The sequence below is a fragment of the Annulohypoxylon maeteangense genome (genome assembly GCF_022496945.1).
Source record: "Annulohypoxylon maeteangense strain CBS 123835 unplaced genomic scaffold GGS22scaffold_40, whole genome shotgun sequence".
Classification (NCBI taxonomy): Eukaryota; Fungi; Ascomycota; class Sordariomycetes; order Xylariales; family Hypoxylaceae; genus Annulohypoxylon; species Annulohypoxylon maeteangense.
In genome coordinates, this window is record NW_025953287.1 from 21,573 (window position 1) to 34,571 (window position 12,999).

Consider the following 12,999-nt stretch of genomic DNA (forward strand, 5'->3'; position numbering starts at 1 on the left):
TTATTATTATTTTTATTATTTTTTCGTTAAAAATAAATGTAAAAACGAAAAAAAACGTAATAAATTCGTTAATTTATTAACCTTGTAATTTATTTCTTTTTTATCGAATTTATTATATATTATTTAATTTATTACGTATTATAATTTCGATATATTTTTTACGACGGGATATAAATTAATTAATTTTTTTTAATATATATAATTTTAAATTAATTTTATTAATAATAAACGAAATAAATATAAATTAAATAAATAAAATAATAACGTTTTAATTTATATAAATAATATTTATACGTAAATATTAAATAAATAATACGTTATTAAAAAAAAATATATTAAAAATATTATAATAAATAAGTTAACGTACGATAAAAAAAAAATGAAATAATTTTAAAAATTACTTTATACGTTTACGAATATTATATTTATAAATATAAAATAAAAATAACATTTATAATAATTAAATATTTTAAAATATATAAATTAAATTTAAATTTATTTAATTAAAATTATTTTTATAAATGTTATTTAAAAAAAAACGATATTTTAATTTTTTTTTTAAAATAATATTTAATTTTATAAATTTAATTTAATATTAATATTATAAATTAATTTTAAATTAATTAACGAAAAACTTTTAAATATAATTATTACGTTAAATTTATTAAAAAGTTTTAATTAATAAAAAAATATTATATTATTATTTCGTTAATAAATATTATTAAATATAAATAAATAATTATTAATAATTTATTTAAAAAAAATGAAAATTTTTAAAATAAATTAAAGTTTTATATTAAAAATAATATTTTTAAAATTTTCGTAATTATATATAAAAAACGAATTAATATATTTTTATACGTGTAATTTATAATAAATTTTTATAATTTTTACATTTTTTATATTTTAATTTTTATTATATTTTTATTTATAAAATAAATAAAAAATTTAAATAATTTATTTTTTAAAAACGATAAAAAAAATTAACTTATACGACGTTAATTAATATATTTATATATAAATTTTAATTTTATTTTATTATCGATAAAAAATTAAATATTATAAAAAAAAATTTTAAATTAATTTAATTTATTATTATTAATTTTTAAAATAATACGATAATAAAATTTAAAAAATTTTATTTTAAAACGTTTTAAAATTATAAGTTTTATTAAATTATTTTTATTATTAATTTATTATTAACGTTTTTTAAAAAAATTTTATATTAATTAAACGTTTCGTAATTTATACGATATATTAATAAATTAATTTTATTAATAAATCATTTATTATAAATTACGAATTTTTAAATTTTTATATTTTTAATTTATAATAAAAATAATTTAACTTTTTTTTAAAATCGAAAATAAATAATATAAACGAAAAAAATTTAAAAAAATTTATACGAAAAAAATTAATTACGTTTAATAAAAAAAACTTATTTATTTTTATAAATATAATACGAATTATTAATATAAAAATATTATTTATTTTTTATAAAACGCGGAATATTTTTAATAAAATTACCCGTTAATTTTAATTTTTTTAAAACGTGTTAAAAAAATTAAAATTAATAAAGCTACGTTTTAAAGCGATAAAATAAAACGACGATAAAAACTGGTGTTATAAAACTTAAGTTCGGAAATGTGTGTAAATGGCGGGGCAAACGTAGCCTTGTAAGCAAGGCTACGCATGGGCCACGTTACGTAATCTACCTATGACTAATATTCCAACACTGGCAAATTTTCTCTTTTCCCTTATGTTTTGCCATGACGTAGTTGATCCCAGTACTAATCCCTTTTGCTCCTGATCTCTTAATCTTCTGACTTGATTATCTAATCCGAATTTCTGTTCTGATCCTAATCCGTATCTTGTAATCCTGTAGCTTGAAATCCCATCTAATCCCACTGGCAGACTTCTTTGTTCTGTTGACTGTTGATTGTATCGTACGATCGAAGTGAGGGGTCAACCTTGTACGTAGGTTTGATGGATCGTACGTAGGTTTGTTGGTCTGTACGAGAGTTTGTTGGTCTGTACGATGGTTTGGTGGTTCGTACGAGTCTGGTGGATCGTATGTATGTAGGATTTTCGGATCGTGTGTGGTATCTTCGGATCGTATGTATGTAGGATTTTCGAATCTTTGGATCGTATGTAGGAGATTTGTCGGATTCGTTCAATTGTCAGGATGTTTCTTAGGTTCGTCTCTTGTCTTTTCTTACGCGTAATGGACGCGGCTGAGTGTATTCGCACTCTCGTTGTCGGTAGATCGGTCGAAATGAATCGTGATCATCTTGTCACAGCGAAAGCTTGGCTCATATATCGCGAACCGTACAATTCCGTTGCTTTGCTATATCACAGGAGACTTTGGTTCATATATCGCGGACCAGTACAATTTCGTAGTCTGCTATCTCTTCCAGTCGAAAAGATTTCAGCTATCTTTAGTTCAGATCGAAGAACGATACATTCCTAGCGAATATCGACAGGATCGTACAGGTTCATGAGCGATGCACTTCCAGCAAAGGTCGACAGGATCGTACAAGTTCATGAGCGATACACTCCCAGCGAAGGTCGTTAGGATCGTACAAGCTCAGGAACGATGCAGTCTCAGCGAAGGTCGTTAGGATCATACAAGCTCAGGAACGATGCAGTCTCAGCGAAGTTGGTTAGGATCGTACAAGTTCATCTTTCCTCCCATCGCTACCACTAAGATCTTCTCCCTTGCTGTTTGTGACTGACGAGGTCCGGTCAATCACTGATTAGTGTTGGGAGGACCAGGATTGATGAAGCTACGCTCTAGAGCGATAAAACAAAACGACGATAAAAACTGGTGTTGTAAAGCTTAAGTTCGGAAATGTGTGTAAATGGCGGGGCAAACGTAGCCTTGTAAGCAAGGCTACGCATGGGCCACGTTACGTAATCTACCTATAATTAATATTCTAACAAAACGTTATTTTATTAAAATTATAATAAAATTTAATTACTTAAAATGGAATTTTTTTAAATAATTAAAATTTAATTATTAATATAAATTTCGTTATTATAATTATCGTTTTAAAATATAATAATAATTATAATTACGTATTTACCGAAAATTTTCTTACATTTTTTTATAAAAATCATTCGTTAAAACTTAAAATAAATATTAAAAAACGAAAAATTAATTAATTTTTTATTAATATTATCGATTTTAAAAATAAAAAAAACGGTTTAATAACGTGTTAAAAAAATAAAATCGTTTAATTAATAAACGTAAAAAAAAACTAAAATAATAAATTACGTAAAAATTATAATATTTTAAATTTTTAAATTAATAAAAAATTATCGATTTTTAAATATAATACTCGTAAACGATTAAAATTATTAAAACTTAAATATTATAAAAAATTTATTAATAAATAATAAAACATTATATAAATAAATAAATTTAATATATCGTTTTAATTATTTTAAAAAATAATAAACATTATATAAATAAACATTTTATTTTTAAAAATTTTTTATAATATTAATATTATATTAATTAATATTTTAAATATTAAAATTATATAAATATATTAATTTTTATAAGTTTATTTATTTATAATTTTATATAATATATTTAAAATATTTTTTTTAATAATACGTTATTACGTAATATTATTAAATTTTAATAAAATTCGATATAAATTATATTATTTAATTACGTTTTTTATAAAATATTAATATTTTTAATTATAAATAAATTTAATATATATAAATAAAATTATTCGAATATAAAACGGAAAAATTAAAACTTATTTAAATATAATAATATATTAAATTATAATTTTTTTTATATAAACTTAACTTTAAAAATTAATTAAATATAATTAATTAAAAATAACGTTTTTTAATTTAATATAAAATTATATATATTATTTCGTATATTTTAAACTTAAAAAAAATTTAATTAATTATAATAATTATTTTTTAAACTTTATATATTTTAATTTAAATGCGTTTTTTTTATATTATAATAATAATAATAATAATAATATTATAAACGATAATATCGATTTTATTTAATAAATTTTTATTAACGTTAAAAATATATTATAATTTAATTTTTTAATTATTATTTCGAATTATAAAAATAAAAAAAAATCGTGTTTTTTATTAAAAACGTATTTAAATTATACTTAATAACGTTTAAAAAATTTTTAATAATATATAAAAATATATAAATATTTTAAACCGAAATAAATTAAAATTATACCATTATTTACGTAAAACGAATAATAAAAAAATTAAAAATATACGAACGATTATTTATTACTTAAATAAATATAAAATAAAATAAAAAATTATAATTATTAAAAAATTAAAATAAAAATAAAAATATAATTATAAAAAATAAAAATAAAAATAAATAAAAATTACGTTAATAAAAAAAAATATTAAAATCGAGTTCGAAAAAAATTTATTAAATAAAACTTTATTTTTTAAAAAAAACATTAAACGATTAATACTTTATTCGTTAATTATAAAATTATCCTTTTTATTATTAAAAAGTTATTATTAAAGTTTTTTATTTTTATACCCGATATATTTTTTATTTATTTATTTATTTTCGAAAAGTTATTTAATTAATTATTAAATTAATAATAACTTAAAACTTAAATTAATAATATATTAAATTACTTTTTTTTTATATTCGAATATAAAAATTTTTACTTATTTTAATATAATTAAAAACTTAAATAATATAATAAAATAATTAAATTAACTTATTTTTATTATTATAATTTTTAATATTATAATAAATAACGATTATATATTTACTTATTTATTAAATATTTAAATATAATAAAATTTAATTTAATTAATAATTATTATAACATTATTAAATAAATATTTATTTTTTTAATATTTTTATAAAAATAAAAAAATTTATTATATTTATTTAATAAATATTTACTTATACGTATTATAATTTATAAACTTTTTAATCCTTAAATTACGAAGCATAATATATTTTCGTCGTACATTATATTTATACAATATATTTTTCAATACATTAATTAAATTGGCGGGTTGGCGGATTTGTCCTTATGGTCCGCCGTCTTAAAGATGCTATTCCGTACGATCTTCAATGAATTAACTTCTAAGGCTACCTAGGCAGCTTCGACAGATTTATTACCTAGGTACATAACTTTCCAAGGTTGATGGCAGCTTTTATACCTATCTACTAGGTAGATATTACCAATTCCACCTATTAAACCCAATCTCTACCAATATTTTCTTGCTCAGTATTAGAAATCAAAAACTCCGACCATCACCCCACCGACAATCCCAACATCACATTACCTTTCATCCATTACCTAGATATATATCACCGTATTCGCATAATTACCCATTAACCCTTACGCCTTAAGCTTTTCCCGCGCTCCAATAATCCTAAGTCCCACCACCCCTCAATAACTCCCCACAATGTCTTCCGCTTCGGTTTCGGCCTCGTCATCGTCACCATCTGCGCCTGTAAATCCTGACCGCTGGTTGGGCTCAAAGGCGTCGTCTCGTCATCTACGTGGCAAATCTCGGCCTTCATACTCTTTGCGCGGATAAAACTTTTGCCCGTAGGGACCGAAATTCCTAGCGCATTTGGGGATTGAGGGAGTGGAGGAGCCCGGCTGAGTCGGAATCCCTTCACTCGAGGCGACGCCGGGGTTGGCGTGATGGGCGTGAAGCCATCGTCGCTTGGAGTGGGCGGGATTACAACCGCAATTGGAAGAGTAGGCATCTTCCCCTTCCCCTTGGAGTTGGTATCGGTATTTTTGAGAGATTTTTGGTGCATGATGGGGATGTAATCCTCTTTCGGTTCATTGGATGGATCAAAAGAACGAGCCGCTGTCAAAGGTAGAACAGCTGGAGCTGGGGGAGGGGGAACATTGCTAATTGGAGGTTGCCTTGTGACAATAGTCGGGCCTGCATTTGCATTTGCATGGACCACCACGGAAGTTGGTGGTACTGGTCGAATATCCTCATCGACCGATCGAAGAATAGGGGGGCGGCGCGCGGGTTTGGGGGTTGCCAGATGAGGGGGCGGGACCCACCGGCCCAGTTCCGGGTCCTTTGCCGAGAGAAGCCGGGTCCCGAGTGCGGTTGGCCCCGAGATTTGTCGGGCTGGACCAAAATCACCCCGGTATGGCTTCTCGACTGTGGCTGCCCTTGCCGAGTCCCCGCGTGCGCCCGCGCGCCCCTAACCTTCAATGTCCTTGGGAGCGTCCGCGCCGCTGGATTTAATGCGGCGCCAGAGTCCGACGCAGACGACGCCCGAGAAGGCGAATAGTACGCAGAGCGCGATGCTTAGTCCCCAGACGGCCTTGATTTCATAGCAGTGCGGCTGGTCGGTAGTGATGAGGGCCAGATAGTTATTATATTTGGTAGCCGCAGAGGCGTCACGGGTTGAGATCGACAACGTGAATGTCGGTGTGGTTTCGGCGGGCTGGGGAAGCAATTGACACTTGAGCATCGATAAGGGCTTGCCAATGGTGACGGCAACAACAATGCTGGCTACGAGAAGTGCGAAGTCGATCCCTCCGGCGATAAGAAGGGGGAGAAGACCATCGTAGTATAGAATATAAGAAATAGAAACATAAAGAGTCGCGATGCTCGCCTAAAGATGGGTTAGTTTCGATAGGAGGTAGAGACGGGATCGGTTTTATAGATGTTTATACGTACTACAGAGAGAGTCCCAACGAGCACGTCCGGCATATCGCGATTGGAGGTCACAATGTCGTTAATGAAATTGGACGTCATGCCAATAATAGCAACGAGCGAAACGAACTGCATGGCTCTGAAGCCCGTGAAGGTTACGCCTAGGGCGCCGAGCTGGGGGGCCTGGAAACGCATTCTCAAGGGTATGCTCGTCTCGAAATTAGTAATTAGAGAAAGCTTCGGACGAGGTCGGTCGAGTTTGAGAATGGTGCGTATAGGAAGACGCCGCCGCGGGTATGGCAAAAACGGTTGGGGGTTTGAGGAGCGAATTGTGAATGAGTGACGGTTCGAAACCGAAGTAGCGAACGGCACCTAAGGAAAGTTGATTTCTGATTTCGAAAGAGCGAAATTCAGAGTCTGAAGCAGATCTACTGCGAGAAAGTGACCGATAGGAAATCCGAGAAGATAGTGAGTAGGAAATTCGTTTCGTATGACCTAAAGAAAGAGACGCCGAAACCTAAAGATTTTACGTTGCGTTCGTAACAGTAACCGTGATAGTATTTCCCTACAAAAGAGAGACAGATAGGAAATAAGAAAAATAAAAGGAAAAAGAGAAAGACTTAAGGGAAAGATTGAGGTTGTGATGAGAGATTGGTTGGTTCGTAAGGTACGGAAGAATAAGATAATTCGTTCTCGAGGAGCTCTACGCCTTATATGTCTCTTCATCGTCATATCGAACAAATGTATAAGGCAAGGGCTATTTTGTCCAGACCCTTTCGTCTAAATTGCCTATAGATAGCTTGACTAGGGTTTTGTGCCGAAGAATTCTAGGCATAGCTTCCGAGTACCTAGCTATGTCTTGGCCTTCACTTCTCTACTGCTCGAATGTCCCCATACACGTTCCTATTTTCGCAAACACTTAATCGGCACTTGGTACAGATGGCGGGAATCAAGACGCGCTGGTGTATCCAATCGGGGAAGAGATGATCGGCATTGCGCTTAAGGTATTATACAGCCGTGAACATCCTTCTATTAGAAACCTAGTATGAAATATCCATGTCATCGCGGATATCGTTGTTACGAGTACCGCAGTGCTAGTCATGGTATACCAATCGAGGTGTAGTCGCCTAGTTTCGTCTTGGTCCCGGTGGTGAAGATGGTCATCGTTGAATTCTGGTTGGCTGGAGATTTAGTCAACGCGAAATGAGATCGGTGGGTCAGTCAGGGGTCCTAAGCGCGGGCCGCGGTTAGCGGTCAGCTTAGGTACGGTATTCTTAGCCGCCAGCGTGGAGTACATGCGATGCTGTTGTTTCAAGAGAATCGTGGGTTATTAACCAATGAACTGACAGATCATTTTCTTTCGTCAAGTTACCTACTGATCTGTATACAACATTTCTAAGCAGAGATTTACAGATGAGGCGAAGTTAGGCCCGTTGGCCCAGCAAGGCGGCTCTGTCATCATGCAGATTACCTAGCTACCCATGCATTCGAGTCGTAGGTTTCGTTGCTAACCTATCGACCTATAACGGAAATGAACTGGAAGCTGTTGAAGCTAGGATGACCTATCATCATGAGGTTGATCTCGACCTGAAACGGAAACGACGTATACGATAGCTAGGGCGTTACATCGTGATATCGTAATACTATAGTTGAGGTGACACGATATCATATGATGTTTTAAATCGCATGAATACCCTTCATTATCCTATGCGTATATACTTGTCAGTAGGACTTCATGGACGCATCGTGGACTTGCTAGGCAATAATATCTAGTAGGTAAAGATTGGACAGCAGCGTAGATCGCGGCGCTTGTTTGTAAGTTGGCATTGTTTAATTTTCCTAATCTTTTTACTCCCCGGCGCCTTTTTTGAATGCGTCAAGTCCATCAATTCAACACCACTCCCTCTCAAAAACAAAAAGAAAGAAAGAGAATATCCTTCGCCGTCACTCAGCTTTCGGCTTTCAAATCTAGGTCCCGAGAGGTATTGCAAGTTACCAGCGTTGCCGATATGATATACAGATTTCTTCAATCTTTCGTTAGGTGCCTAGCATAAATCTAGGCGTGATCCGAGCCTCGCTCTAGAATACCTTATCCTTCATCCTAACAGATCGTCTAAGCCGCTACTTCCAGTCGTCGTGTTTGCCGGCGGTTTCGATGTACCGGTCGCGGGCGCACCCCACAGAGAGGCGCTGGTTTTCTCTTTAGCCAGCTGACCCATCTTAGGCCCAGTCGCGGGTGTGCTCGTCTTCTTCACGCCACTTCCGGCCTGTCCCCAGAGGTTGGCAAAGGGGTCACCTCCGGCCGCTGTTTTTGCCGCTGCTTGCCCAGCTGGTCTATTGAGTGCTGACATGCCGGAAGGCGCAGTTGCGCCAGATGCGGACATTCCGGAAATGGACGAGCCCGTGGGCTGTGCCTTAACCGACTGGAAATAATTAGGTGCTGCAGCCTGGTAATTTACTGCTGGTTTTGGTGCCTGAGCGGTCGGTAGGCCAAAAGCGGAGTAATTCGCTGCCGGTGTGGTGGTGGAGCTTACAGGCGGCGAGATCGACGACATCATGTCGGTTAGATTAGCTTGTTGCGGTCCGGATAGAGGCTTCGGCGCGGCAAATTGTGCGGTGGAGTGGGCGCTCGACGTTACCATCGGAGGGGGAATGCCTATATTGTTTGAGGTTGCAGGCGCTGCAGATTGGAAGTCGTCGAAATCATCGTCGTCATTGTTCGCCGTCGATAGGGAAGCTAGGGCGGAAGAACCATTAGACGGAGTAGGTACGGCAGCTGAGGCGGCCGGTGCAGGTTCGGGATCGTCGAAGGAGAAGAGATCGACTTCGGGCTCCTTTTTCTTTGGAGGTTCGGCAGGCGTAGTCTTCTTGACACCAATCCTCTCAGTCCGCTCGGGCCGCTTCGCTTTTGCGGAGCTCGACGGCGCGGATCCCTCGTCAAATTCGTCGTACTCTTCGAATTTGTCCGCGCGACTGCTGCCGGCATCTCTCCAGTCGTCTGACTGACCCCCGAAGCCACCACCGTCACCGTACACACCACCCGAATAACCGCCATAACCACCAGAAGGACCACCGAAGCCACCAGATTCGCTACCAAATCCACCGTAACGACCGCCGCTACCGGAAGAAAAGCCTCCCATAGCGCCACCCTCGACTCCGGTGTATTTGGCTTTGTTGGCTCTAGCCTTCTTGCGCTCTGATCGGATCCGCTCGACGTCACCGAGAAGTTCGGCAAGCTCCTTCGCGCGATTTCTGACGTTGATGCCCTGATCTTTGCCGTTTTGATCGATGAAGTGGAATTGACGCAACATCTTCAGGAGTGTGATGTGGCCTCGCGCATCATCGATAACCCTCTCAGAACCGTGCTTGATTAGAAACTCGAGTAGTTGAAGTGATTTGTAGATCTGTCTCCACTCCTCGGCGGACTTCTCAGTGAAACGGCGGTAAATCATTGGCATGATTTCGTTGAGGGTTTGGCTGACATCAACCAAGTTAGCATGACGATGACAAGTTAATAAGATGGAGTCGGATATTGCGTACTAATTGAAAGTGCCGTTTGCGATTTCTTGCATGATTGTCGACGATGCGCCCCATGGTTCATTATTAGTAGCTTCTCGTACCTATTGCGCGCCGAGATTAGCGTGTCGTTCTTGGTCGATATCGATCTAGGGGTACCAACCTTGGCCTCCATCTCCGTGTAGTTCATGACAGCTACAAGTTGTAGATGTTAATATTCAACATTGCGCAACTTATCATCAGGGGTGGGGAGCCAATTACCATTTTGGACTTTGCGAACACCGGCCTTGAGATCGTATAAGGTGAGGTTGCTCACTTGGTCTTTAAGACTGTTGAAATCCATCTTGGGCTATGGGTTTTTTCGTCCCAACTAGGGACGGCAAGTGGAATGGTTGGGTAATTACAGAGGCGACAAGTAGTAGATGTAGACAGATGTAAGATTCTAAAAAAAAGACGTTGACGGGTTGGGTTAACGTCGTCTTTATTTTTTGTTTAGGTTGGATAGTGAATTGGGAGTTTGGTATGGTATCGGGAAACTGACACTTTGATCTTTCGCACTTGGCTCTCCAGACCCCTGACTGAGCAAGTGCAATGACCACCTCGACAAGGTTTCCTTACAGGGATTCACAAATTCCTTACGTCAGCCAGGAAGATGATAGGCATGTCACGTGATTTTATGGTTCAGTTTGAGCCGAGACAAAAACAAAATATGAAAATACGTTAAAGATATGGATAGGTACCTACCTTGCAAACTTGGTACTAGATAAGTAGTAGGTAAAATGAAAAACTATTCTATTAAAAGAGTGTTTAGCCAATACAATAGTATTGGCACCTCTACTTTTTTATCCTAATATTCCAAGTTTAATCATACCGTTGTTTTATTAATTATAAACGACCTATAAGTACCTTGTATATGGATATGTTGTAGACTATTACCTAATGCTGGGCACCCGGAAAAATCGGTTTACAAGTCATTTTTACACTTACATGTACGTAAGAAGTTAGAACTGCTTAATCCCGGCGCTCGGACCAAGTTGCTATAAGTCAAGCTCTCCGAATTGGTCGCAAAATAGAAAATTTGATAATAATTCGTACCAACATCCAATCTCTCTCTAAGGACGTACTCGTTTTACTCTACCTAGTGTCCAAGTATACATCACATTGTAACATATCTACGAACCAATTCTTAACTACAACTTCATTACAAGGTACGAAAGCATTATTTCTTTTATTACCTAACTCCAATATGCACATTCGAAATTTGAATACAGCAAGAGCTCTAGGAGCCCCAAGAGCTCCAAGCGGAGTCTAGAGCTTAGGAGCTTCGAGATACTTAGCAATTCGTAATCTCTCTGAGAGATATTTCCATTAGAAAATTACGAATTCGTTAACGCCGAAGCTCCAACGAGCCTATCTTATGCGAATATAACGACGCCATTCTCCCGTTCCGGGTTCTACCTATCTGGCCAACTTCCAAAGGCCAAAACTGTCAAACAACTACCAGCCCTCTTTGTCCTTACCAGACCGAAGCATGCCGAATTTTTTGAGGATCGAATGAGCGGAAGTGGGGTTGAGCTGCAGCTCTGCCCTGCCTACCTGCTTGCCTGCCTCTACCTCCGCCTCGTTGGTGTCTGTAGATGTCGTGTACGTAGAGGTTGCATGCATCTCTAGTGGGATGCCCGTTGCAGACGTCCGGTACAAGAAACATCACATCCCATCCCACAAGCGTGGCAAATGGTCAAAGCAATATTCTGCATGAGAGCAGGATAAAAAGTGTTGAGGGACTCCTACCCCGTCTTTTTCAGAGAAGTGGTTACCCTATCCGACGGTGCTAGACGCACGTGGGTGACTCTTGGATCGTCAGTATCTCGAAGCACGTCATTGCATGCTTGACGACGCAGAAAGTACGGTGACTATCTTAGCCTTCCTATATTGGGCATAGACGAAATTTCAGTTCTTCATGGCTAGAGGACGTCGAAGATATAGGCCGATTGATGTTCGGAGACCAAAGTAGGTCAGCATTAACAACAGTATATACTTGCTAGGTTTGCCAAAGATGCGTTTAGGAAACGTCTCAAGTGAGGTATTTGGCTACCTAGATGTTAGGGATACTTGTCGGACACCTAGAATACCGGGATACTTGGCTACCTGTCAGAGGGGTGAGGGATGATGGGATATCCTCTAGACCCCTGACCCCCATACCGCCATCTCGTCATACCTTTTGATCACCGATTCCATCTTCATGATTGTACAAGTTTGTATGATCGAGAGACATTCTCTTATTTTGGATTTACCGTTCTGAAATGGTTTCCTATTTCATTTTCCGTGGCTACTTTCATTAAGTGCGCCAATTTGAAAACAATCAATTCGTCTTGTTTATTTCTAGTTTATTTACTCTTGTTTAATCCGTCATTGGCCGTCATTGGATCATTGGATCTGGTACGGTGTTGCGGTGTACCTATGTACTTCTTGGTAACTTGCGTGCCCTCAGTGCTGCGTGTAAGGAAGGAAGTCCGCCTCGAGTGACGACAACACGCTCCTTTCCAAGTTAGCCCCTCTATGGTACGTGTATTAAGTATACACTCACCACAAAAACGTGAGGCGGTACATCAGATACCTACGAACCTAACCCCACCTGTAACCCCTCGGAAAGAGCTTTTTTTCCTTTCCTCATTCTCGTGATATGATTGGTTCAATAGCTTAAGCTGACCCCTCCCTTACCATGTACAGTTCATAAACCAGTCCGCAAAGATGATGAGACAGACCTTTCAACCCCTCTTTCGACTGCCCCGCGCTGCGTTTTCTTCC

At 36.2% G+C, this 12,999-nt stretch overlaps 3 protein-coding genes across 3 annotated transcripts; 1 reads left to right on the forward strand and 2 right to left on the reverse strand.

Moving 5' to 3' along the window:
• Nucleotides 1-1,632: 1,632 nt before the first annotated feature.
• Nucleotides 1,633-2,603, forward strand: GGS22DRAFT_176679 (uncharacterized protein). The gene is made up of 3 exons (XM_047963440.1): nt 1,633-1,973; nt 1,994-2,410; nt 2,492-2,603. Exons 2-3 carry the CDS (start codon nt 2,186-2,188, stop codon nt 2,573-2,575), a joined length of 309 nt encoding a protein of 102 aa, XP_047813643.1. The 5' UTR covers nt 1,633-1,973; nt 1,994-2,185; the 3' UTR covers nt 2,576-2,603.
• Nucleotides 2,604-5,255: 2,652 nt separating this feature from the next.
• GGS22DRAFT_198849 (uncharacterized protein) lies at nt 5,256-6,870 on the reverse strand (the record flags this gene model as incomplete). Its single annotated transcript, XM_047966195.1, has 3 exons — nt 5,256-6,174; nt 6,223-6,634; nt 6,700-6,870. The coding sequence occupies 3 exons, from the start codon at nt 6,868-6,870 to the stop codon at nt 5,375-5,377; spliced, it is 1,383 nt and encodes a 460-aa protein (XP_047813644.1). The 3' UTR covers nt 5,256-5,374.
• Nucleotides 6,871-8,403: 1,533 nt separating this feature from the next.
• Nucleotides 8,404-10,534, reverse strand: GGS22DRAFT_198851 (ENTH-domain-containing protein; the record flags this gene model as incomplete). The annotated part of the gene is made up of 4 exons (XM_047966196.1): nt 8,404-10,152; nt 10,216-10,295; nt 10,355-10,386; nt 10,453-10,534. The coding sequence occupies 4 exons, from the start codon at nt 10,532-10,534 to the stop codon at nt 8,772-8,774; spliced, it is 1,575 nt and encodes a 524-aa protein (XP_047813645.1). The 3' UTR covers nt 8,404-8,771.
• Nucleotides 10,535-12,999: the final 2,465 nt, after the last annotated feature.

Bases quoted from the DNA above. Each gene is read 5' to 3' on its own strand.
- GGS22DRAFT_176679 (XM_047963440.1), top strand. From the start codon at position 2,186: ATGTTTCTTAGGTTCGTCTCTTGTCTTTTCTTACGCGTAATGGACGCG. The intron at 2,411-2,491 runs CTTCCAGTCGAA...ACAGGATCGTAC, and splicing joins AATTTCGTAGTCTGCTATCT to AGGTTCATGAGCGATGCACT.